Source organism: Cavia porcellus, unplaced genomic scaffold (assembly GCF_034190915.1).
Source record: "Cavia porcellus strain 051 isolate PalLab524CR breed Dunkin Hartley unplaced genomic scaffold, mCavPor4.1 scaffold_10, whole genome shotgun sequence".
Lineage (NCBI taxonomy): Eukaryota > Metazoa > Chordata > Mammalia > Rodentia > Caviidae > Cavia > Cavia porcellus.
This window is the reverse complement of record NW_026947493.1, coordinates 47,685,737-47,712,750: the sequence shown is the minus strand read 5'-3', so window position 1 is coordinate 47,712,750 and position 27,014 is coordinate 47,685,737. Positions and strand designations below refer to the sequence as shown.

The following is a 27,014-nucleotide window of genomic DNA, read 5'->3' as shown; positions in this document are numbered from 1 at the left end:
GTCAAGATTTAATCTTTTTGTTTAAAATCACAGGTACATTTAATGTATATTTAATGCTGTGTTGGATTTTAAGTGAGAGATGCGAAATAATTTCTCAATTGTCAAGGTCCAGTGCAAAGACATGTCTTTTGAGTTCTTCATTTGAACATGAAAATTAATTTTTGAAAGTTAAAAAATTAGAAGGGGTAACTGGATGGCTATATTATTTTTGGAAGACATTTAAGTGTACTGCATTTATTGGTGATGTTTTGAAGTCTTCCTGACACCCATTTCTCCTGAAGGTGTTGAGTCTCTGAAGGGCCAGAATTGATCAACCGTGAAACTGTGACCTAACATAAACTTACTAAGAAATAGTATAATAATATCCGTGCCCTGAGGGTAAAACACTGAACACTAGAGTTCTCTCTTTCATCCTTGCTCAGACTATAATCATATTTCTTTGTTAGTATTTCCTCTTTGCATTGTGGGACAATTGACGTTGATAAATAGCAGGGAGAAAGCAAATTCAAAAAGAAAAAAGAAAGGGGACTGCCTACTGTTAGCTCAAAAATCATGTGTATGGAAAGCTCTTTAGATATTCCCCTCCCCACTTTCCTTTTATTTTCTTTCCTTTTTTTGCCCTGGGCTGCAGCTGCTGACGGCAGGCACAACTGAGCTATAATTTGGCCACATTTGGCTTATGTAAATTGTGATAAACAGTGAGCCCATAATATTTATTTTAAAGGCTCATTCAGTGAAGGTAAGCATTCTTGATTTGTGTATACATGCTAGTCAATGGAAGGCTGCAGATGTACAGAGCAGCTCTTAATTTCATGCCGCACAATTAATACGGCTGCTTGATGCTCTGTTCTTCACAGGTGCAGGGACATTGGAACCCTTTGAAGAAGTGTGTAGCTAATAGCCCATATATAATTCAGAAGAAGTCTTCAATGGAAGACCCCCAGGGGATAAATGGACAGTCTGTAAGTAAACAAAATGTCAGTCCTAAGGAAAGAGTTATTAGTTTTAAAATCATAATGTCTATTTTTGTTGTAACCCGAGTGTCTGGAAATTTCTCAAAAGCTGTGCACCAATTTTTAATGATTTTGAACACTGCAAATTAAGTACTACACTATTTTATCAGTCTAACCTAATTTGTATATATTCTTGGAGGTATCAGTTATCAAGAGTAGAGCAATAGATGAAAAAACCTACATTTTGTATTTTGTAATTACAATTAATGCACATAACATAATTTTAATTCTTCCATTTGCCTTTGCCTCAAGAAAAATTATTTGTCCCATAAAACATGAAATTAATTTCTATGTTTGGTCTGTTTCATATGTATTTGTTTTACAAATAGACATATGTGTGCATATTTAAAATATTTTTAGTGTAAAAGTTTCTGTTAAATGAACGTTTGAATGGCCTTCAAATTAAGAGGGTGTAAAGTTATATTTCATTCATTTATCTTCTGAGCAGAAAAGAAAGGGTTCAGAAATTTTCCTCAGGTTTGTCTGGAAGAAAGAAACTTTCCTTTGGCATATACATGATTTTCCAACTTGAGATAATCTTATGAATAACTTCAAAATTATTTAAGATTGAATAACTCAATGCATTTTTAGTTTTAAGAGATGTTTCAGTGAATTCAAGTTATTTCTAAGGAAAATTTCCTTAACAATATTTGAGGCTGCAGACATGACTTTGCATTTAAATTCTCTGGTCAGGTAGGATGCTTTCAGAAGGATGGTTTTGTAGTTCAGTTTTGCTCACAATAGAATTATCACAAATCCAAAGTGTGATCTTTAGTAATGCTGTTGTGGTTCCTGTAAATGTGTGTTTTACAAGACCTATCGGTGTTCTGCAATAAGCAGCGATTGCTAATGGATGAGGATTTTAATAACCAACGGCCAAGTGCTGTCATGGTAGCTTTGCAGCCATACTGTATGCAATTATGGAGTATATTTTATGGATCCTCTAAGTCATCTTGTGAGGTAATTCACATAAAGCACTTTGGGATCACTTTATATGGTGTAGCTTTTACCCTAAACAGGAAGAGTCTCCTTAATCCACTTAGTTATTTAGATTGTTGAAACTCCTGTTATGGGCTTGTGATGTTTGATTTTATTAAATTAAAGATACTTTTGTAGTGCACATAAAATAAATGAAAAATAAGCTCACTAATAACTTATTACTTACTACCACCTTATGTTACATTAGTTCTTAGAGTCAAGTTGATGTGTTGGAGAATTACCAACAAATTTAATAGTGTTGGCAAAGAAATATTGCTGATACTTCATAATTTGCAAGTTCTAATTTAAGAATGGAGAAATTTGTGCTTTTTGTTTCTCACACATGAGAAACAATGCAATATTGAAGTGTGTGTGTCCAATTTATTTTACTTAAAATTATGGTATCAAGGAACAAGAAAGGACCAAAATGGATATTAGACATTGGGAAGTAGAAAAAAAAGTTCAAATGGGAAGGGAAACAAAAGAGGATGGAGGGGGAAGGAAAGGAAGAAGAATAAAAAGAATTAAGATTTATTATGCACATGTGCCAGCTCCCTGTGATGAATGTGATCGTTAGGTACTGCATACATTTACTAATAAAAAAAGAAGCAAAATATTATATGTACATGTAACCACTCCCCAAGATGATTATGAACTGCAAACGTGTACTACTAAAAAAAGAATGAAGAAGTTAAATAAGATTTGAAACTGAAAGAATAGATTAAAAAAATCAGGAGAATTTTCTTTGATTTTCATAACAACATGACCTGGCAGTCTAACTGCGTAGTATTTTATTCCTTTTTTTATTATGTGAGAGTAAGCAGTTTTGCTCCTGAAAGGCAGTTTGTTATCCTAGTGGCCCAAAACTAGGGAGGGGCCTGCCAGAAGGGCAAACGCATTGTGGCACTGATTGCAGAAGTCCCTCCTTGACCAGTCGTCCCCCACCTGCTCACCCAAGTATGACACCCTCTCTTCAGATGCCCCTGAGTAGTGCCTGGGACAGGACCCTCGCACTCACTTCCTTCTATTCTCAGGTTCCTCCTTACCTTTTAGAAGGTGGAGAAACCAACTCAGATCATTGGAGGACCTAGAATTTAGCTGAAAACATTTGGATTACTCAAGAGAAAAGACTGAAGTCCTAGACCAGTACCAAAACTCCTTGCACTTACACACGTGACTGAATTTTCTCTTGCTTGTCACATTGATCTTTCCAAAGTATTTCTTAGACAAAGTTCCAACTGTACTTGTAATACAAACAAAATTACGTTGCACACATATAACTCTTATACATGTATGAAGAGGCACATTTTGAATGTCCACTTTCGACAAATGGATATACCTGTGCAACCCATTCTCTATCACAGAGGAGAATGTCTCCATAACCCCAGAAATCCCTCTTGTTCCTTCTCACTCACAGCTTCCCCAGTGCACATCCCCTGATCCCAGAAACAAGTACTGTTCCCATTGTTTTCACCTTTGATCACTTTGGTCCATTGGTCCAAAAATTCATGTATACTCAGTGCTCGTACCGTGTCGTCTGCTGTTTCTGGCTCCTTTATATCTGTGAGGGTCATCAGTGTGTTGTAGGTATCAGATTATTCTTTTTTACTGAAGAGTAACATCTGTTATATGCATTCTTTAAAAAATATGAAGTGTATTGCAACTTATTTGGGAACTTTACTCTTTGCACCTATAAAATGAAGAGTGAAATACACATAACCTAATTTATATCCTTTCCAGATTTATTTTTGGAACTCTTCCTTTCTCCCACGCTCTAGCTCTTTGCTCACAGAATTACACTTGCTAATGGCCAGTTCTGGATTGTGTGTCTTCCAGTAAGACTTAATATTTACCTCCCTAAGCATACCCCTAAAAGGGATAGGACCTTTGGTTTTCTCATCAGAATAGGATATTTTTTAAAAGAAGGTTTCTTGAGAGATCTTGTGCACCATGCCAGGGTTTGCAAAACATATTCGTAATGTTCAATACGTACAATTACCACAAGAATATTCTGAATGGCCTCTTTATAGTTCTCTCTCAGATCTTGATGGTTCTTTCTTTACTCTGTAGATAGCCAGAGATGTGATGAATGAGAAAGAAAGCAGTGAGACTTCCTTGTGCTTTCTCGTTAGCCCAAAGATCTGGGCTGTGCAGGAGGCTCACAGGAGTGTCTCAATGTGCTCTTAGCCTGTGACAGCTGATGAGCGCAGGGTCTCTCTGTGGGAGAGACACGTGAGATTTTCTCTGCCATTTCAGTGGATGTAGGGCTGGAAACTCTTTAAAAAGTGTACATTCACTGTTAATCTTGGTGCAGCTGTCAGGCATTATGAACATTGGAGTTAACCTTTTTATGGTGGCTCATGACACTTGAAGGTGGGAAAATGGCTAATCACTGAACACTGAAGAGCTCGTTGTCTGTATTATGACCTCTTCGACCCTCGAGGAACTGTGGCAGCGTGTCTCATTTGGCATCTTTCAGTTTGTGTAGTTTATGAGGATTTCTAGAAGCAAATTACATCAAGATTTTTAAAAAATCTATAAGTTCTTTGAAAAAAATAAGAATTTTAAAAAGCTGTTTCTTTATGAAGCTTTGAAAACTACAGTTAAAAATTCACTACACAACAACATAAACCTTATGACTGTGTGAGACAGACAGCCTGGCATCCTGAAAATGACATTTTAGATTTGCAGCCAGGAGACCTGAGTTAACCTTTCACCAGTTATATGACATGAGCAGAATTTTCAAGCATCAGTCTCCTCCGTTGCTGTAAGACTGATATGATACTATTTGGTTTTTCTTGTTTAAAAAATCACAATTTTGTGGTTCAAGTGGAATAATGTATTTAGAAACCCTTTAAAAAACTAGGAACATCTCCAGAAAAATGCAGTCATAAAAAAACTACCTGACAACCCATAAGTCTACATAAAAATTTTAAAATGCACCCATTATAGCTGTGCCAGAATTGCAAACATTGACACATGCTTGATTATGTTGTTCACAGCTGGCAGGCAAGGGATAGAATTAGCTCTCTTGAGACACTAGAAGACATTATAAAGTGGCAAATAGTTGACTTATTTTTATTTTGACAATTTTAGATGATGACATCCCAGATTTCTTTGGTATAATAGTACCTTAAAATTCAGATATATGCTCAAAATTCAGCCACTTGAGTGTCTTTTAAATTTAACTTAAAAATCTAATAGCAATTTTTGCTGAGATGCTGGGTTTCACAAGAAGAAACATTTGAAATATGTACATCCTTTATCCATATACTTGAAGATCCTAAAAATAAAAGGTGACTTTTAACCAAAATGGAAAAATTCAATAATTATTTTATGAATAGAAAAAAAAAAAAAGCACACCCTTTAGGAAAAGCCACTGAAAGTAGCTATTTAGATACAACTCATGTTGCAAATCAGTCTAACTAGGAAACTGTAAATCAAATCAGAGCTTCATTTATTCAGCTTAATCATGAGGGAGATAATTTTTATGAGAAATTTTTGAATAACTTAAATTTGAAATTGTAGAATGCAGTGGTTTTCACTTTTACTTTTTAAAGCAGGATTATCCCATTGTATGTCTGCATTAATTTCTTAGGGTTGGGTGGCTTAAAACAATGGAAATGTGTTGGCTCTGGAGGCTAGAAGTCCAATGCCAAGGTATCAGTAGGATTACACCCCTCTAAAATCTGGGGTGGAGTCCTGGATTGTTAGGCTTCTGATGGTTTGTCAGCAGCCCTTTGTTTTCCTTTCCTTACTTCCATCACTGCTTACATTGTCTCATGGCAACATGTGTCCCCTCTTATGCTTGTGGCTCTCTCCTTTGTGAAAGGTCACCAGTCTTATTGGACGAGGGCTCATTCTAGTGGCCTCCTCTTAATTATATCTGCAAAGACTCTATTTCCAAATAAAGTTACATTCACAGATACTGTAGATGCAGACTCCAGCATATCTTTTTAGGGGAATATGATTCAACCTCTAACAAAGACTAGTAAGCATCTGAGGACTAAAACCCTATTTATTTGTCTACCGTCCCACCTCATCTCAGCAGTGTTAATAATCCCTGCCTGTGTGATTATGAGTAATGGAACTGAGTTACCATGAGGCGATGGAAGCCAAAAAAAAAACCAAAAAAACAAAAAACAAACACAAACAACAACCCACAAAATAAAAACAAGAAAACTCAGAAAGAGAGGTAAAGAAATGCACACAGATTTCCTTTTATTTTGTTGTGCATATTTTCTTCAGTCTTCTCTTTGTTGAGAGACTAGCTTTGCTCATCACTCTGATTTGCACATTATTGGATTATGATTCTCTGACTGATGGACCAGGAACTGCAGTAGAAATGCAGCAGCTCCCAGGACACAACTGGCAGATCATGAAATGGATGCCTACCATGGACTGCTGAGTACTCTCCAAGTTGTGATCTGTGAAGTACTGCTTTGAAATCATAGTTCTAGTCCCACTGTCTTATCTTATAGTTGGGGATACTCAGCCTTCAAGGTACCCTAACTGACATTCTAGATATCTTGATGGAAATAGCAAAATGACTATAAATGACTGCTCTCTAATGCTCGATCCTCTTCATCACTATCAATTATAAGTTGTATTCCCCAGTAGCTAGTTTTTCTTCTCTCCCTTAATCAGATGCGTAGCAGTGATGATCTGCATTTTCATGTTTGGCAGGGGAGTTAGAGTTGGAGTAGGCTGATTGGTTGTACTGGGTGCATTGCCAACAGATAAGAGATTGAACATGAGAAAGCAATGGGGCTTAGTGAGGAGAACCTTGGCTCTGGGTCTGTTTCTGAGTCATAGTTTACTGTATGGATCCTCTTAGTAAGTCACTCCAATTTTGGAACCTTAATTTTGATTTTATAGAAGAAATAAAATCTATATTGCTAGATGCTTGTGATGAAGAAGGAAGTTAGCACGTGCCAAAGCATTTTGTAAACTTTGAAGCAATATTTAAGACCATCAGCAGCATCAAGCGGAGCTTGGTGGGGGGGCATCTTTTTGGAACAAGCAGACTGTTCAAGTCAGACAGACTTGTTTCAATCTTTTCTGTAATCTCAGGCAAGTTGCCTTCTAATCTCTGTAAATTCTGTGTTCTTTCTTATTAATAATGTGGAAATAATAGCACCTTCTCATGATGGTGTGATTAGAAATAATATACAGGGAATAGAAGCACAGATTCTGCAGCCTAGTTCTTTGACTTCAAATTTAAACTGTGGCCCTCACTAACTGCATGACCCTGGGGAAGTCTCTGAGCCTCCACTGGGCCATTTTCCATTCTGTAAATGGGATGACAATCTTAGGTTGTTGTGAAGACTGAATGAGGGTCCCCATGTGAAGACGGTGTTACCTCACATGAGTGAATACTACCTCAATATTCACCATAAATATTAATACTACACCAAACACCCCAGGCATGCACACAGTGTAAGTGATTAAAACACCAGTTGTTACTCAATTATAATATGTTTGACTAGGGAAACAGAGTACTATTGCTTAATTTAATGTAATAGACATGCATTCCCAGGGTTTGGATGAGTTTATGACATAGAATGTTGGATTATTCTGGAAGGAATTAGGGAAACATTTTCATTTGAGCAGACACAGTTGGTTAGGTACCATAGAAGAGCTTGGGTTCAAATGTGATCTCAAAAGAGTTTGGAAGAGATTGGTCATCAGAGTTCCAACTGGGAACCAGGTTGTATTAACTGTTGGGTATTTTAGGTAAAAAATAAAATCTAGTCAGGAAAACTACTCCAGAGCCAGGACACTCACACGTTTATATTTTCCAGGCCAAGTACAATGCCAAGCCCTCCACAGGCACTTAGTAAAATGTTTGTTTATCTGAGCTGGCCAACATCTTGTGCTCTGGTGTACCTCACTTGGTCTCTACACACTGTACAAATGGAGTGTGACAAAGATGGAAATTGCTTGTGATTAATATGGGAAAGAAAAGAAAGACAGGCTGTGCCCACTAAGATTCAGTGCCCCTTGCCTGTATCTAACCAGCACACTTAATGTGCAGGGGCCAGAAAGCTCCATTTATCCCTATGAATTGGGATAAATGAGTAGTCAGTAGCTGTCTCTGTCTCTCTGTTTCTCTCTCTCTCTCAGGGTCTCTCTCTAGCTCTGTCTTTCTCTTTCTCTCTCCCTCTGCAACCCTCTCTGAGTACAAACCATACACCTTGAGACTTTGTGTTTCATTGGGAGGTTGTGCGGGGTAAGGGGTGAGGATAGTTTAAACTCTTAAAGGAAAAAAGCCTTTCTGATTCACAACTTGGTTAGGGATGCATTACCAAAGGTATTAAGAGCAACAAGAAGGCCATGTGGATAAAGACAAATTCTTTTCATAAAGAACTAGAAAGAAAGGTTTAGGGCCATGGGTTTAGCTCAGTGGCTCAAGCGCTTGCCTGGTAAGCGTGAGGTAGTGAGTTCCACCCCTGGTACCAAAACAAATAAATAAATAAATAAACACATAAAATAAAATAAAACTATATATAAAAACAGGGCACAGTGATGCATTCCTGAAATCCCAATACTCTGGGAGGCTGATTTAGGAAGATCTTGTCTCCAAAACAAAAGCAAAACTAAATTAAAAGCAAATAAAGAAAACGATCTTATATCATATATTATAAATATATCTATCTTATGGCCGGGGATTTAGCTCAGTGGTATAAGCGCCTGCCTGGCAAGCGCGAGGTTGTGAGTTTGATCTCTGGTACCATGGGGGGGGGGTGTTAAGTAGACTTTGTGGGCCAGAAGGTCTTGGTCTTGAGTGCTGGCCTAAGCAGGTGAGGCCTGAGAGTTAGCATCGCTGTGCAAACAGCATCCCAGGCTCCTGTGAATGTGTGTAGCTGCAGTGAGTGCCCCACCCAGCCGTGGTGGTAAGGTGGTCCTCAATTGCCCTGTCCCTTTCCGTGATCTCTCCATCACTAACCTTGCCAACTCTGATGGGTCTCAGCTCCTCTCATTTTCCTCATTTATAAAACACAGAATTTGGGTGTTTTCTTTCAAATCTAACTCAAAGCAAGTCTTTTGGTATGTATATTGTGCTGAATGACTGAAGCTCACAAAGAGTTTGTATTACAAGAGAAACCTGTGGGGTCACCCAAGGAGGGGCAAGAGGACCCATCACGGAATCCAGGACCAGAAAGAACTCTGGTGGATCTGAAGCTCCACTTTCACAGCTCCACGACTGTTTGGCCCTCAAGAGGATGCACTTTTATACTTTTAAATTCTGCTTGTTAGAAGCCTTGTGCTTGTCTTTTTTAAAAAAACCTTTTATATTGCAATGAAAATTGTTATTGAAAGAGCTTATGGCATATCTTTGCATTGGCACTAACATAGAATAAGGATTTAAGGATTTTTTGATACCTTTTGTACATTTATAATTTTATTTGTAATGTCATTTACAATGTTTCTATGGTTAACTTCAAAAGATGCCAAGAATATCAAAGAAGCACTTTTCCTTTTGGTATCCTATACCCAGAGTGGGATTGTGGTGACCATAAGATGTGTTCACAAATTCTTTGATATTCTTCCTCCTTTCTTTTCTTTCCTTTTCTTTTCCTCTTTTTTTTCTATTCTCCTCTCCTTTCCTCCCTCCTCATATTTCTTCCTTTTCCCCCTCATTTTCCTCTCCCCTTTTTAGTTTTTCAGTACTGGAGATTGAATTCAGGGCCTTCACTCTGAGCTATACCCCTAGACCATTTTTGTTTTGAGACAGTCAGGCTGGGCTTGAATGTGTATCCCTCCTGCCTCAGTTTCCTGGAGAGCTGGGATTATGGGTGTGGTCCAACAACACCTAGTTTGGTATTCCTTCCTTTAAGAGATAAAAGGACTGGGGCAAAGGATAGCTCAGTGGTAGAATGTTTGCTTAGCATTCACAAGGCACCAGGTACTGGACAAAAGTCCTTGTACTAGACAAAAGAAAGGAAAACAAGTAAAAAGATGAGGTCTGTTGATAGAACTTTTTAATATAGACCCCTTGGGTCCCTTTCTCTTAAGTACACTTATTAACTCACTTTTAAATATGTAGAAAAAAGCAAAAGCAATGGTATGCCATGTGCACATGAGGTAACAATGGCATTGTGGTTCCCTCCTTGCTTTCTCTTGATTACTCCTTGTGGGAAAGCCAGCTGTCATGCTGTGAGGATGCTCAGGCAGTGCTGTGAAGACATCAACACCTGAAGCCTTCTGAAGCAACCACAGAAGTGAACAATTTTGCAAGCAGATTCTCTAGTCCCTGTCAAGCCTTGGATGACCACAGCCCCAAGAGACTACTTAAATGTGTTTTCAAACAGACCCTAAGCAACTACCACCCAGCTAAAATTCTCCACATTGCTGATCCTCAAAATTTCTGTAAGATAATAAATGTGTGTCATTTGACTGATTGATTGATTGATTACGGTGCTATTGATCAAACCCATGGCTTCACACTCTACCACTGAGCTACTACGATGTGTATTATTTTCAAGTGCTAAGTTTTGATGTAGTTTTTGCATAGTAATACAATGATTCTATCAGCCTATATTTGAATTTAAAATTAGTGAAATATTTAGGGCTTTTTTTTTTCTTACTTGTCTTTTATCTTTTTCTTTTCTTTTTTTTTTTTTTTTTTTTTTTTCCTTTTTTTGAGGAAGGGGAAGAAATGAGAGTCTTCCCCTGTGTTGATCTGATTAGAACTCTGATCACAAGCCTTGTGACTGTGTTGACTAGGCTGGCCTAGAAGTTGTGATCCTCCTACCTCAGCCTCCCAAATAGCTGGCATTATATGCAGATGCCACTGTGCCCAGCTTATATGTTTGAAAGAAGCAATGACGCTGGATAATACACACATATGAGTAATTGTATAATTAATATAACTCTTCTTTTTCTTACTGCATTTCATAAGTTACTAAGGGCTCACTCTTTCACTCATAGATTCATGGGTCAATCTTTGTATCTGTATCTGCTCCTCCCAAACAGAACTTTTCTTCTTCACAAGTAAGTGTTTTGAACTGGTAATTAGCACAGATTTGATTCTAGCTTGTGTTGCTGCTCACCCTTATTTTGAAGTCTGTTTGCCTTCTAGATCCTGAGCTATTTGAGGACAGAGGGCATGAGAGAGCAACAACCACCCCTCCTTCGGTCACTTAGCTCTCTCTCTTCCTTGCACATTGTAGATGCACAAAATGTTTTGAATGAATGAATAAAAACAATTCAGAGTAGAGGTTTTGTAAACAGAGAGAAATCTTCACAAGTGCTAGTTTGGCCACTTTTGCTGCACAGGGGTCCAGGGAACTAAACACCTTTGGAAACAGCCCAGGATCAAGTAAGCGCAGGGGTTTTCTGGTTCTGCCAGCTTTCATGAAAGTAGAAGTATGCTGAAAAACAAACATCACCGCTCTGAAAACTCATGAACTAAAATCAATTAATTGAAGATTTTTGGAAATGTGAGTAGGAATGAGGCTAATTTCACTATAGCCCTGTATAAAAAAGGAGTATTGCAGGGGTATAGCTCAGTGGCACAGAGCCCGCCTGGCAAACGCAAGGTCCTGAGTTTGATTCCTGGTTCATAAAAAAAAAAAAAAAAGAAAGAAAATAGTATTATAAAATCAATTAATAATGTAGATGGATTTAGTCTATGTACATGAACTCATGACACTAAGTGGGCAAAAGAAATTGAAAGTCATATACCAAAATTTTCAAATGCTTTTTGCAAATAAATTATATTCATTGAAGAAACCTTTCCAAGGTGTTCTATCAGGTTGAAGTAGATTGACTCATAATTGTGATTCAGAGGAAGTCAGATTAATATTCTCTTATTTTTTTTTAAATGGATTCATGTTAACTCTATGGGCAGTACTACCAATTTGCATTAATAAAGCCAAAGTTGAACTTGTGTTCATGGTCAGTGTTAGTGAACACCTGTGAGGACAGCAGAAGGAGCCTGATGGGGTAGGCAGACCGATGAAGGCTTGTGATCAGAGTTCTAATCAGATGCTGCCCCCATGTGTGTAAATCCCTGATCGTCTCTGGAGCAGTCTTTACCTCTGAAATGGGCGTAATGCAGTGGGTCCTCAGTATCTACAGAAGATTGTTCTAGGAGCCCTCCAGATACCAAAGTCCCTTATATAAAGTGGAGTAGAATTTTCACAGCACCTGTGAACACATCCTACATACTTTTTTACCCCCAAAATTTCAAAACACTTCAATTAGGGGGCAACAATGGTCTATATATTTTAAGTCATAGAAAGGAACCAGGTCTAGTGGTACTCTCCTGTAGACCTGGCTAGCTGGGAAGCTGAGGTGAAGGTCATTTGGGCCCAGGAGTTCACGTCCATCCTGCATATCACAAGACTTTCTCAAAATGAATGAACAAATAAAAGAATAAAAAAATACATTGTCCTTAGATCACTTATAAACCTGAGACAGTTTAAATGATATATAAATAGTTGTGCTGTATTGTTTACAGAGTATTGATGTTAAGTAAAGGTGTATAGTTGTTCAGTGTTGACACAGTATTTTTCCTCAAATATTTTCAAAGTTGGTTGAATGAATGGATGCAGAATCCATGGTTATTTACATAGCTAACTATATTTCAATTCTGAAGCTCAAAACAAAACCTTGAGTGCTTTAGTAAGCAATAGAACAACATCCATACAAATGTGGCATGATTATTATGAGCATATCTTAAAAAAATCCAACAGATGCACATATTTTCTTCCAGGTAGTTTTCTTAAGACCCAAAACAACAAAACTTTTGTTTTAATGTTTCATCTTCTTTTTATAAGGAAATTTATATTGTTGATTTTATTTAACTAAGTTCTTCATTTTGAATTAAGATACAGTTCTTACATTGGGCTGAACAAATACTGAAATGGGTAACTGTTCATTCACTTGTTCTTCTTATTCCTGTTGTTGTCAGGTGTGAATTAAAATTCTATTTAGGGATCCTAGAATATATAGTAATGTATTTGATGGGTAAAAATTCTTAAATTTTTAAGCATATAAAAAGTTACGGAACTAGGAATAAACAGTGGTAAGATATGCAGTTTTTCACACAAAAGGCATCACAATTTAAAGTCATTTGGTAGAGCTGGCCATGGTGGCCCACACCTGTAATCACAGTACTTGGGAGGCTGAGGCAGGAGGACCTTGTGAGTTCCAGACCAGCGTGGGCTACAAAGTGAACTCAAGACCAGCCTGAACTGCATAGTGAAACCCTATCTCAAAAAGACAAAAAAACAAAAAAAGTCATTTGGCAAAGCATATAATATTTTGATTTTGGGGAGTTGGGGTGTTGGAGATTAAATCCAGGAACTTGAGTGTGCTAAGGACATGCTAAACCCACTGAGCTGTACTCCTATCCCTTACATTTTTCCTTAACAAAGCTGCTGTATTTCTTTTAAATTATAGCCCTCTCAGGAATATTTTTCAAGAATAGAAGTCTATGCTTTGGGTATACAAGTATCAACCTTAACACCAATCATATTTTACAAGAATATAAATAGATGCTAGGTTCATGATCAATTACTTAAAATAACACTTGTAATTTCCTTTTACAAAAAGAAAGAGATATTGCTGACACAAGAAAAAATGGCTACATATACATTTTACATTTTTTATCCTCAGGGCTCATATTAATATTTTTAGCAATTTGTCCATCAAAGTTTCTATGGAATGTTTAAAAAATACATATTTACCTGGCCTCAGCTAGTAGCTGGGAGGGTTAATTTTTAAAATGATTTAAAAATACTTTATGTGTGGGTGTTTGAATTATGTATCTGCAAAATGTTCATAATTGATTGACTATTGCTGTATTTAACTTCTTATGTTCTCAAAATAGTTAACCGTTGATGACATGGAGCCTAGACAACTTTTAAAAATAATTTTATGTACAAAAAAGTTGACTTTTGTCAAAGTTCATTTTTTTAAATACTTTACATGAAAAATTAAAATTAGTAGTCTGCTACGATTCCAAATTATTTTGGGGAAAAAGCGTAACTTGCTATGGACTAAAAATATTAAACATATATTTTTAACTATACAGTTGCAGTATATTCTGCTATTTGAAAAATAATTATTTTTTGATTGTTTGCCCTGAGAGAATTTTCTAGAATACGGTGACTGATTTCAAAATGTATCAAAAGTGATACATCTATATATCTATATCTGTGTTCTAGTTATGCATTTTAAATTCAAACTGTGAACCAGGCTGCCATCTTAAAACAAAATGGAAGCCATAGCTCCTTTTAGATGAATATATGATCTATTTGTGGGACTGAATGAGAAATATAATTAATATATATACTTGACCATCAGTTAATGGCAGCAAGAGAAGTAACTGGCCAGTTCATGCAAATCAGTAAGGAGGTTATTTAGTGAACATACCTCAGCCTTTGGACGTTGTGAGAACTTTCTTGGGGCAACATGGCATAAATATTTTTGAAACTTTTATCAACTTTTTTGGAACCTGCAGCAGTTTAGCTGAAGTTAGTGGTTTTTACCTACACTGTCAGTTAAAAGATGAATAGATTTTGATATTACTCTGGGAGACCAGGCACAAAATTATTATTATTATTATTATTATTTTTTTTTTGTCTTTTTCCTTTTTATCGGTACCAGGGATCAAACTCACGACTGCCTGCTTGCAAGGCAGGGGCTTATGCCACTAAGCTAAATCCCCAGCCCCTAGGCACAAAATTCTTATAGTCGTCTTACACACCATAAAAAGTGGCAAACTTCCAGGCTTGGTGCCAGAGGTCTGTAATTCCAGTGCTCTGGGGGGCTGAGTCAGGAGGATCACAAATTTGCGCTTAAACAGAGTGACTAAGATAGCTTCATAAACAGAGAGGGATCAGGAGGAGGGGTTCATTCACCAGTTCCAGTACCACTACCAAATAAAGAAAGAAACAAAGAAGGAAAGAAGAAATGAAAAGAAAGAATTTGCATTGATAAATTCTCCACACATTATTTGTTTTAAGTCATTAAGCCAGTAGCAGTCTTTTTAAACACTTCAAGTTATAGGAGGAGATGAAAGGAGCTGGTGTTTTTGGACGCGTTAGTGTTCTGTGATGTTCACTACCTGTTGCTACAAAGTCTCCTGGATAAGGCTCTTACTGTGGAGCAGGGGTTATTTGAAGCACTTCACATATGCAGGTTTAGCTCATTATTACTTGGTGATAATCTGTTGGAGACTCCTGCTGGAAAATAAGGTGAAACTGGATTACCTTTAAAATCCCTTCATGAATACAGGATTTATTACCTAGCGCTTAATGAAAGGGAGGAAGTGAGGCTAGAAGGATCAAGCTGGGTTTTCCACACTCAAGGAGACAAAATACATAATGCTGCTCCCTAGAGGTTAACATATACGTTTAAAGAAAACTTGTTATATTTTTCCAGAAAGTTTCACATAAAACACACAGACTAGAAATATTTCTGATATTAATTACCATCTTTCAAACCCTCTGTGAGCTTTCAAATACAGTAAAGCCCCTTCATTCTTTGCAATATCTAGCAAAATTACTCATTGGCCCGTGAGTAATTAAAGTAAGCATTAGCTGGTCAGAAATTAGCTTTTCTTTTCTTTTACTTTCTCCGCTTTATTTTTTTTTTTAACAGATGTTCAGATGAATAGTTACAAATATGCACTTTAAATGAGCAATGTAACTGACTGCCTGGTGAATAAGTAATGAAAAATTTCAAAACACACGCAGCCTTGAGAGAAAAATACAACATGGTCTTGCTTGTGAAATGTTTGGAAACTATTGATCTATGGTCTACAAAGCTATTTGCCTAATTTATTGTGCACTTAGGAGGAAAGAAAAGTATATTTAGATTTTGATAGTTTAACAAAATATGTCAGGAGACTATATATTTCCCCATTTAAGGTTTAACACGCAGAAGGGAATTGTACAATTTCTCCAATTGCTAGATACTTGCTTTTCAGTGCATTCTTTTAGAAATTTCTGTAGTGTATCTAACAGAGGAATCTTTGTTTTACTTTGAAATGGTTTGTTGAACTTCTTCGGTTTCTTTATACTTAAAGGAATCATTTCTCATTTATGTTTTCAGTTTTTCACAAAATTATAACATGAGTATTTTCAGCTAAATTAGAATAAAATTCATAAATATCATAATATTATTAGCCTTAATTCCATGTTACTGAAATATGGTTGATATTGAGAACAAATTTGAGATAGAAAGGAAACTATTCTACTCATTTTAAATTTTTTCCTATTTGTGAATATTATTTAATTACATTATATATATATTCTCTTTTATTATTCATTTCCATCTATTACTAACTCTACTACATTAAGTAGTACTAGCTCAGTTTCTGCTGGAAAGAAAGGGCTTTTTTGTTTTGTTTGTTCTTTTTAAATAGGGGATACAAGAGTAGGATTGGAGGAATCTACCATGCCCAGTCTTGTAATAGTTTTAAAAAACCTTTTTTGAATGCAGCTACAGGTTGAGATTCAGGGACCTTTGTAGCTGACAACAAACATTGAAACTGCAATTGCTTTAGAATGACATGCATTGAACATTTTTTTAAAAAATTCTTGCAGATATTACTTTTTAGGTTAATTTCTTTGGGGTTACATATTTTTACATGTATATATTCTGGAATCCAAGCACACCTCCATGGCTTTAGTCTTTATTTCTGATGATCCTCATTGCCTCAGCTGTTTTAAACCCTTTGATAGAATTAGCACGCTGGTCTGGGACTAGATTGCACTCACTCAACCTGAACTCTGCCCTGGAGCTGTGGAGGTGGGACAGGAAGTATTCTCCACCTCTTGCTCTGAGGTGTGGTTCTGTTTACTTTGGAAAGAAAAGATACAGCTATCTCCTAAAGTGGATTAGGCATGGCAAGACAAGATGATACATTTGCACTATAAATTCTCAAGCAGCTGTGAGAATGTAGTATGTGTGAAATTTCTTACCTTCTTAAAAATCTTGATAGAGTTGTAGCTAAGCTCTTAACAGTCAAAAAACAAACTGCCAATGAAGTTTATTTTCTTTTTTGCTGAGTTTTCTGGACCATTGTTCCGCTTGAGGGGCCTTGTTTGTTAGTTTTGGCTCACAGACTTCTCTTCCCTCAGGATAAACTCAAGTAAGGCACTGGTGAAGGCAGTACTCAGGGGCTGCTCACAGTTTATTCAGAGCCCGATAAAGCAGAATTCAAGTGCATGACTTCCTGTGGCAGAGGAGGGGTGGCCAGTGAGGGGGTTTGTATCTGTAATGTAAATACGTAATTGATTTTGTGGAAAACTGGGACATTTTTGTTTGTTCTCATAAAAGATTCCTGCTGGAGGTTTTATTTGAAAGTTGGCCTTTTCTGCAGTGATCTGAATAGTGATCTGATTTTCTGCTTTCGTGCCCCCTTTAAAAAATTTAAAATATTTAATTCAACATTAACTGTGCTTACAAGCAATAGAGCAGAAAAAAATCACATTACAAACATTGTAGTATTAGATTTTATCACCATTTATTTCTCCTACCCTGTCCAGGGATTTCTTCATGTTCAGTAGAACTAATTTGCAGTCAGACATTGAGGTCTTCTAGAAGGCCAGCAGGCTCCAGAAATTAATTTATCCAAATAACCGATCCCTCCTAGGCCAACCGTAGAGGGACACCGAAATGGTCTAAGGAGGCAGAACTTTCCTTTTGAAGTCTGGAATGTTTTGACTGACTTGAAACAGGCGGCTGGAATGAAAGGATAATTTTCAGTGACCCAGGGGATTTTTTTTTTTTTTTTTTTTTTTTTTTTGCCATTTTCAAATATTAGGTAAAACAAAGAGAAATTGCTTGCTCTAATTTAGAAAGACTTAGTAATCAGGAAGGCAACCAGACTAAGAGTAAAGTTCCAAGGTATAGAGCAGAGCTTATTTACTAAACCTGGATTGCTGGGGAAAATAAAAGTTATGCTCTCAAGAAAAAAAAGGATGTATTTTTCTCAACATACCTATTTCTATCACCTGTATCTTAATTTACTTTCTTCACATTTTAAAAAGAATATTAATTATTTTCATTTCATGCCATCTAAAAACGTGCTGTATTCTAACCTTAATTTTATTCAACAGACAGTTATAATTTAAAATAGGTTACATACTAAATTAGCTCATTGGAAACAGGAGGTATTTCATATTTGTCTAATTTCAAAAAAATTCAAACTATTAGATCTTTAAAGCATACCGTCACGTGAATTGAAGCACTTGACAATCCAGGTGTAACAAATATTTTTTTACTTTATCAACCTGGAAGAAGACAGCAAAATCATTTGGAAGACTTTCTTTACTTATGTTTTAGAGAAATATTCCTTGTCACAAAAAAGAAAATGCTCTTTGAGTTTTTAGTGATGCAAACCATAGAACTGTGTAAGGCGGAAATTGGAGATACAATACTTTATTTTACATTGTATATTTATGTACAAATATATAACTTTTATAGGCTTATTTAGGGATAAAGCATTATTTACTTTTTTTCTATTAATTTCCTAATAGTAATTAATTTTCTAATAATTTAAAGTTCAGGATATATGTGAATTTAAGCTTTTAAAAACTGTTTTAGAGAATTATAAATAATTTTTTCAAAGCCATAAATACGCCAATTTTATTTCTAGTGATGGTTCATTCTTTTAATTGGTGAAGTATGTACTGAGTTAATTTGAAAAAGAAATTGAGATCTTTATTTTGATTTGTTTTCGGATTTGATAGCTTGTTTATGAGTTGAATTAATTAGTACTCTGAATTCTCATGACTGAAAATTTCAAACCTTATTTCTCCAAGTCCGAGTCTGACTTTTTATATCAGCTTTCTGTGTGGTTACCTGGTCTTGCAAAGTCATGGTACATGGTAAAATATACGGCAAAGTTTGGGAGGCAGAGTGTTCTAACAGGAGGCAACATTTACCTCTTCTTAAGAAATCTTAGAGCTAGGAAATGGCATTGCCCCTTTGTGTCACCGTCAGGTGTTTCTTTGTGGTGGTGTTTTGTTTTTGCTTTTGCTTTTGTTTTTGCTACCGAGATTCTGAGTAAAATATGTCAGTTCCTTAATAAGTAATGGGAAATAGGCTTGAAAGAAGAGAAAACCGAGAGGTGTAGGTAAGGACTGATGGGGGCCAGTAATGCTGAAGAACTTCAGAGGAAAGGTGGGTTAAACTGTCTTTTGTAATAAAAGCCAAGATGTCACATAAGTCTCCAGCAGAGATTTGGGAAATGTGTGTAACTGAAGATACAGGAATACATTTAGTGACAATGTTTGCTTCTATTAGTTGCTGAGAAATGGATGTCATTTCTTTGCTGGAGGTGCACACGTTTTGAGTGGTTTGTATTACTGGAGAATGGCAGACCTTTTAAGAGATGCGACTAACTGGGGATAGTTAGGTCATTGTGAACATCACCCTGCGGGGATTAGTGGTATCAGGAGATCATGGAAAGTTGTTATAAAAAGAGCAAGACTGGTCCCTTCTCACTTGACACCTTCCCACCTCATCCGCGGATCTGTCTTTCTTAAAAGCACTCCTGCTGTGATGCCATCTGCCATGTTGTACTGCAGCTAAGGGGGCATCTCCAGAGCTGGGACACATGGAAACACCCAGGTTCTGACACTGTGAGCATTTCTTTATAAAGTACTCATCCTCAGATTATGGTTTGGATCCAAATGTCTTCCCATAAGCCTCATGTGTTCAGAAGTGGGACTGTGGAAAGAAATTGGATTGTGGAGACTGTAGCTAACGTGCTATCAGGACGTGGGGTCACCTTGGAGAAGGCTGGTTACTGGCATACAATGCAGAAGGATGTAGTCGTGTGCCTGGCCCTTTCCTTTCTTTGCTCTGTTTCTGGGTTATCATAAGGAAAGCTGCTTTCCCATGTCATGCTATTTCTGCCTTGGAATCAGTAGATCATGGCATGAACCCACTCAAACAATAGGCAAAAATAAACCTTTCTTTCTTTAAGTTACAGACATGAGATACTTTGATCCAGCATCAGAAAAATGGCCAGTAACCTCAGGTGTTTTTTTTTTAATAGCAATAGAAAACAGACTAAGACACCAGTGAACTACAAAATGAGATGTTCTCTAGAGTTATACATTCTATCGAACAATGGGAAGAAAACAAAATTTCTCATTTTTAATTTTATCCTTTTGAACAGTGTTTCATGTACATGTCATATGACATCTATTATTAAATCACAATTTGCCCATAATTTGAGTGATTGGAGTATGTGGTGAATCCTTAAATTAAAAATATTACAGTAAAAGACACATTGTCATTAATCCCCCTCAAACTCCTCCTCTCTTCAAACCCATTTATCTGATCATTCCTGCCATTTTCAGGAGCAGTTCTGGAGTCCTCTTTGTGAGTGTCTTTATGAGGTGTGATTAAAGATGTGGTAAATGCCATCCAAGTGTCATCCAGAGAAAGCCAGGCTCATAAGAATATTACAGTGTGTCTTCGTCTGCCTTGTTCACCAGACCTTGCATTACACAACTTCTGGTTCTTACCCAAAGTCAAAATGACCAGAAAAGATAAACATGTATCACTGATATAATCTGAAATTATATTAGTGAAATTTATGAACTTATGGAACCACTTTTTTTCTCAGCATTCAGATGTATATAATTTCTTTTGGTTTGAAATCACTACTAATTTGACCTATGAATAAGTAATACTATTTATTTGGCTTGGAATAGAAATCTTAGGAGGACACAGTGCCTCTTCAAATATTTAAAATATTTCTATGTAGATAAAGAATTTGTCTTAATACATTTGACTACAAAAAATAAAGGGCCACACACTCAGTTTTGGACACTTTAAAAGTTTATTTAAAGCTATCCAGATGATTTATATAGACACTTAAAACTTTGTATATAGATTTCTGGAGTGGCATGGCCAAAAAGTATAGATCTGGTAATATCCAGAAAATAGATGCATGGAAGCCAACAGATAAGTTATCCTAGGAAAGGAGCAACCAAGTGAGAAGAGTTAAAGGGATATCAGAGGCAAGGAGCAGTGAGAACTAAGAACTGAGCGGTAGGTAGAAGGATAGATGACCCAGAGACAAGATTTCTTAAGAGAGGGGAATAATAAATGGCGTCAGCTTCCTCTGAGGGCTTACCGCAGGTGAGTGAAGAAAAATATGCAATGGATGGGATGGTAATAGTCTTAGAAGACTGAATGAGATAGTGCAAGGTAAAATCTAGGTTACTTATGTTGACAAATAAAACAGAACTGAAGTACTGGAGATACAATTCTGTCCTGAGATTCAACCAAGTTTTCTAGAAGTTTGGCTATTAGAGAGTCAGGGTCACAGGATGAGGGAGGTGAGGGACCGAGGGAAGGCTTTTGGAGAAAAAGGTGTACAGACAGAAGCAGTCAGTCCCTTTCATTCTCTGACCTTCACCTCCTCTAATGTCACTCCTTCTCTTGTGCACTTCCTCTGTGAACAGCACGGCCTTGGAAGAAATGGGAGAAGCACAAGGAAGTCTCTATTTTTAGCTGTACTCTGCATGTTTATATCTGCAAAGTACCAAATGAGTATTTCTGTGACACTGAATGAGGCTCACCTTGTAATAACTCCCTTGGTTCCAAAAGCCATTATTTCCCCATATGTCTTCACATCTTCTCTGCTTGCCAAAAGCCCCCGCCCCCCACTTGCTCCCTCATAGTATTTTGAAGTTAAAGGCCAACCAACCCCTTTGTGAAGTCTGCCTTGGTAGCTCCCAACTAGTTGTCATCTGTAGAGCTTAACAGCTCTATTATGGCTCTTAGTCATAAAGTTGATTTATGACTCACAGTTTACAAATTACTTGTCCAATGAACTGTGAAGTCTCAGAGGAACACCCTGTTCTGTGGCTAAATCACTAGGCTATCACCCTGCCTCACAGCACTCAGCAGTGATCTAGTTAATAGTGCATCGGTGAAGGGATGAGTGGATGAATGAACGAATGAGTGGGTGAAGTACTGGAGAAAAGACAAGTTATAAGTTTTACATGCGCAAGAAAGCCGTCCCACTGTGAGTATTCATATTATTCCATTCATCAGTATTTAACTGTCTAAAGGCAAACTTGGTGTATATAAAAGTCATTAAGTGAGATTATATTTATACATCTGTTAATCCCTTTTTGTTCAGAGTAGGGTACACTTAATTTATTATGTCCAACATTACTTGTAAAAGTAGAATTTGAAAAGGAAGTTTGAACTGAAAAATGTCTTGGGAGTACTTAAAGCCCATAAGTATAGATTTAATTGAAGCTATAATGTTCATTGGACTGTGATTGACCCGTTTTGTTGATTTTAATTCTCATTTGCTTCATAACAGTTGTACCCCTTTAGAACTTCTTAAGAATCTTCAAAGCAAGTAGAATGCAAATGAGCATTAAAAAAAAGACTTGGGTTAAGAAAATCTAGTGTTGTTTATTTCAACAGTACTAGAGTTGGCACTTTTTGTCATACAATGCCCTTATATAATTGTATCAATAAGGTTATTCTCTGCTTCTCTGATTCAGTTTATCTGCTGTATAGATTAAGAGCTGTACTATGACCTTTGGTAGAGTTTGATTTGGGTTTAACTGCACACTTTTATATAGCAGCGATTGAGTGCTGTGCTTGATAAAAGGATAAATGTGATGAACTTCTAGTGTTGAGAATTCTGGAAGCAGAAGATTGGAATGGGGCTAGAGTGTGCCTTTGAGATCATGTGACTTGGGTTCTCGTTTAGGCCCTGCCATTGATTATGTGTGATCTCCATGTTGAGTTACTTATCTGGTCTTTCTCCTTTTGAAGAACAAGCTAGTAAAATTTCATGGAGTTACAGAAATTGCATAATGCATTGTTTGGTGTATGGTAGCTACTCAGCTAACACTAATATACTTCCTGCAAGATAATTTTGTTCTGCTTTCTTTTACATACCTTAAAAACATGTAACTCATTATCTTATTTTACTTACCTTGCTACTAGGAAGGAAGATCTAAGGCAAGCTTAGTGCTGGTTATTAGGAATTGTCTTATTTCAGATCTCAGTATAATTCTTTCTATTCTTTGTTCACCTTTCTGTCTAGTTATAATTAAAAGACTGTCCTATTTCTATAAAAACAGTGCACTAAAAAGAAAACATCAAGTTTTATTAAATCACTTAAAATATAAAGCAAAAGAAAATCAGCACAAGTCCAGCTACTCAGAAATAGCTATGACAAATACTAAGTATATATGATTTCATATTTTTCTTGAAGTATATATGAAAAATAATTGTGTAATTATTGGATTGTAATATAAATTTTAATTAAAATGTTTCATTTTATTTTATTATAAAGGACAAAGTTGAAGTAAGCTAAAAATTAATGAACTTCAGGAAAATTATATTCTTAAGTAATTTTTAAAATTTTTTAAATTTTATTTTAAAGAGATTAAGACAAAAGAGGACAGAACAAAGCAGATCAGAACAGAACAATGTAAACAACATAACACTTCACAACAAGACAACTGGATATTAACAGTAGCTACCAAAATGTCTCTTTCTTTGAAATAGTTTAGCATACCTTCACATACAATAGTATCAAATGTAACAAAATAGTATAAAACCATTCAAGAGAATGAAAGTATTACAGGGCATTCAGAACCAAATAACAGAAAACGAACAATGGCTACTGTATTATCTAATTTTCCATAAAAATTTGTTTATACTATCACATTAAAATCCAATAAGACACAACATGATAGAACCAATGGAAATAGAAGAACAAAAGCATGGTAAGACATCAAAGCAAGATGATATTAAATCAGCAATGGGAGCCATAATGTCTTGTTTTCTTCAAAATAGCTGTTCATACCATCGTACAAAATATAATCAAACAAATCAGAATAAAACCATTCCAACCAATGAATGAAAACATTATAAGGCTTCAAAGCAATGACTTATAAGTAATATTAATTTATAAAAAGACAATCTGAAGAAGCGAAATGCATGTGAAACTATCAAGTCAGTAATATATTTAAATCACTCATATCAACATTAGGCAGACTTGACTGTTTGATATAAAAGCTGAGGATATTAGTCCAGTTCTCATTTCTTCTTTCTTACCTTACAGTTTTTTAGTTGCACTCTTATGACATCATCAGGGTTTATAGCAATCTGTCACAAAAATCTAATAGTTGTTAATATTTAAATATTTTCTATTATTTCAGTAAATCCAGTGTTTGCTGCCATTCTTTTTATTTTAAAATTTTTAGTAATTTTTGCAAAAAGTGCTGTTTTCCTAGATTTTGTGCAAGTTTGAGGAAGTCTATTTATTTATTTATTTATTTTTCACTGAAAAGGTAACTTGGAAGGCCCGTTAACCAGGACTCAGACAAGTGGAACCAAGAGAGAAACCAGTCTTTGATTTCTAGTTTGCTGGTGTTTTCCTCTTCCTGCTTTGCTGCTTGTGCTGGTGTAAAGATGATTAAGATTACTGGATCAAATGTGTAAACTGACTCTTTTCTTTATTCATCCCTAAGTTTTGATTTGTTAAATGACAAAAGAAACAGTAGTGACAGAATGTTACAGTGAAGCTAGAGCATGGAATTTGCAGGAAGTCGAATGGCTTTATAGCAGGCTCTGACCTCTCTGCCCTCACATAACTTTGATTCCTACTCCGCACCTCTGTATTGTTCTACTATTGAGGCGATCAGTCTTGCTTGTTTACTCTGCCCAGAATGCCTGGCCACTCTTATTTTATTATACATAAGAATAATAACCTCGGGGCCTGGGGATTTAGCTCAGCGGCATAAGTGCCTGCCTTGCAAGTGTGTGGCCGTGAGTTCAACCCCCGGTACAGATTAAAAAAGAAAAGAATAATAACCTTTTAGATCATGAGTGTCCAGAAGTAAAGAGGAATTGTCTTGGGGAGCGTATAAAATACATAATATAGTTAATGGGTATAAATAATAAAACTCCTTTTTTATATTTTGACTTATTTCATTTTACAAAGCAACACATCTAGCTTGTGTTTAATAATTAAATAAGAAACTTTACCTGTCTGTTTAATAACAGTAAATGCCTGTCTTCACAAGCACACACACATGCATATGTAGATTGAAATAATATTACGGTTCTTGCTACATTTTACTCAGCACATTTTGGTTCTTGTTGCATTTTACTCAACACAGTGAACTAATGTGCATAATGTGTGATACATGCAAATCTTGATTTGACTGATTTTGGTTGGTACAGGAGGTGGAGTTAGCGCTGTACCTCAGATTCCTTTACACAGTCTCCACACTCCCACATCATGCAGCTGAGTCATGAAAAATGTTACTAAGAATCATAACATAATAGCATTAAAAGGCCGTGATCCTGTGGGGCTGCATTACTATCTGTCCAGGGCTGCATGCAACCTGTAAGCCGTGAGTTGGATATGCCTGCAGTATAGATCATGTTCCTGGAATTAATTTCTACTCATTGCAACAAAACAAACACAGATCTTCAAGTGATGCATTTCATTGAGAAGGTGATTGGTCTCAACCTCAACTCCCTCCACACTACTACGCAGACCTGTCTTACTGCCGTAAAACAATTGATCTTGCTCATCTCTTCTATGAGCTTTTAGGCTCCTTTGGATGAATCATGATAACTGATTTGGGTTTTACAATGCTGGGATAGACTAGGTACTGAGAAGATGTTTACTGAAATACAAAGATGGATCAGCACTTTACTAAATTCAGGGATGTGTTGAACGTTTCTCAGTGACTTTAGATTATCAGTTTTAGCATTGTAAATTTATCTTTTATATATTGGGCAACTAGAAGAGATTAAGGGAGGAGGACTCTTTGGAGACACACGGTGGGTGGTGTGACGTGAAGATGAAATCAACTAGAGTCAGTATAGCTAGGATGAAAAAAATGAATAGACATGCAAAATAAAGAATGACAGCTCTTGATGAGTGATTAATGGGAAGGATATCTCTCTTCATATGATTCATCAGATTGAAATCCTTTTCTCATAAGATTTCTTTCAATTTTATCCACTTTTATGTCTAGTTAAAACTCATCATCAGTTAGCTTTTGCCACAGTAATGCTGTATGACAAACCAGCTCAAAAGCTCCGTGGTTTACCGTAACACATCATGCTTAGGTGTCTGAAGGCTGCCTGGCTCAGCTGCTCTCGACTAGGTTTGGCTGGCAGCCCTATTTCAGGCTGAGATTGGTTGGGCTGCTTCGAGGCTACTGTGGTTCAGATCTGGCTCATAAATCTCCATGGTTCTGCATCTAATAACTACTGATAATGACACGAGTGTAAAAAACGACTGCACTTAAAGTTCCAGTGGAATCATCTTTAGTAACATACCTTTGGCCAAACCAAATCACATGGTCAAGCCCAGCTTTAATAAAATATTTTATTATATATCAGAATAATAAATAATTTATGCTATGAGGACAGGGTAGCATATTATTATACAACAATAATCCAAAACATCAAACCATCTTATCTATAATTCCTTCAGCTAGAGGCATTGACTTTTGCTTCTGAGTTCCCATAGTGCTCTGTTTTTGAATAGCATGTTCTACTATGCACAATTTAAAATATTGGCTCAAAGGCAGGAAATGATTCAGTATTTTAAGTGATAGGGCAGTCTGCTCTCCAGTGAAATGGATTCAAGTGAACAGTAAAAATTCCATTTGTTAAAACCATCTCCCTAGTGTAAGAAACTCACAAAGAAGGATCCAAAATCTACAATAGATATTGTGAAATGGAAAGAAACTTTTTTGCCCAAAAGGAAACAGCTGGGATAGAAGAAAGGAGAAAAGAAAAAAGGGAAAAGAATATATATATATATGCATTATATATATATATATAAAATAAGTAATTAGATATCTTAGATAATTAGGTGTATATAAGATAAATTATATATGATAGACAATTATACTACTAATCTCTGTTAATTCATCAAAAAGAATGGTTTGAGCTTTCATTGTTTGATCGATTTTTCATGCCTATATCTTTTAATCTGAGCAACTATTTGAATACACAATATATAAACCATTGTTA

General features: G+C 36.2%; 1 protein-coding gene across 11 annotated transcripts in view; it reads left to right on the top strand.

The window, feature by feature from the left end:
- Eya1 (EYA transcriptional coactivator and phosphatase 1) overlaps positions 1-27,014 on the top strand; it is a 328,770-nt gene that overhangs the window by 11,086 nt on the left and 290,670 nt on the right. For 8 of the 11 annotated variants that reach the window (XM_063257446.1, XM_063257445.1, XM_013144101.3 and 5 more), the window contains exon 2: positions 858-962. The exons of 1 other annotated variant lie outside the window; for it this stretch is intronic. In XM_063257446.1, the coding sequence (XP_063113516.1) occupies positions 930-962 (33 nt within the window). In that variant the 5' untranslated portion in view covers positions 858-929. Of the gene's footprint in view, positions 1-857; positions 963-27,014 lie in introns of those variants that run through there. 2 more of the 11 variants (XM_063257449.1, XM_063257448.1) reach the window with 1 other exon arrangement.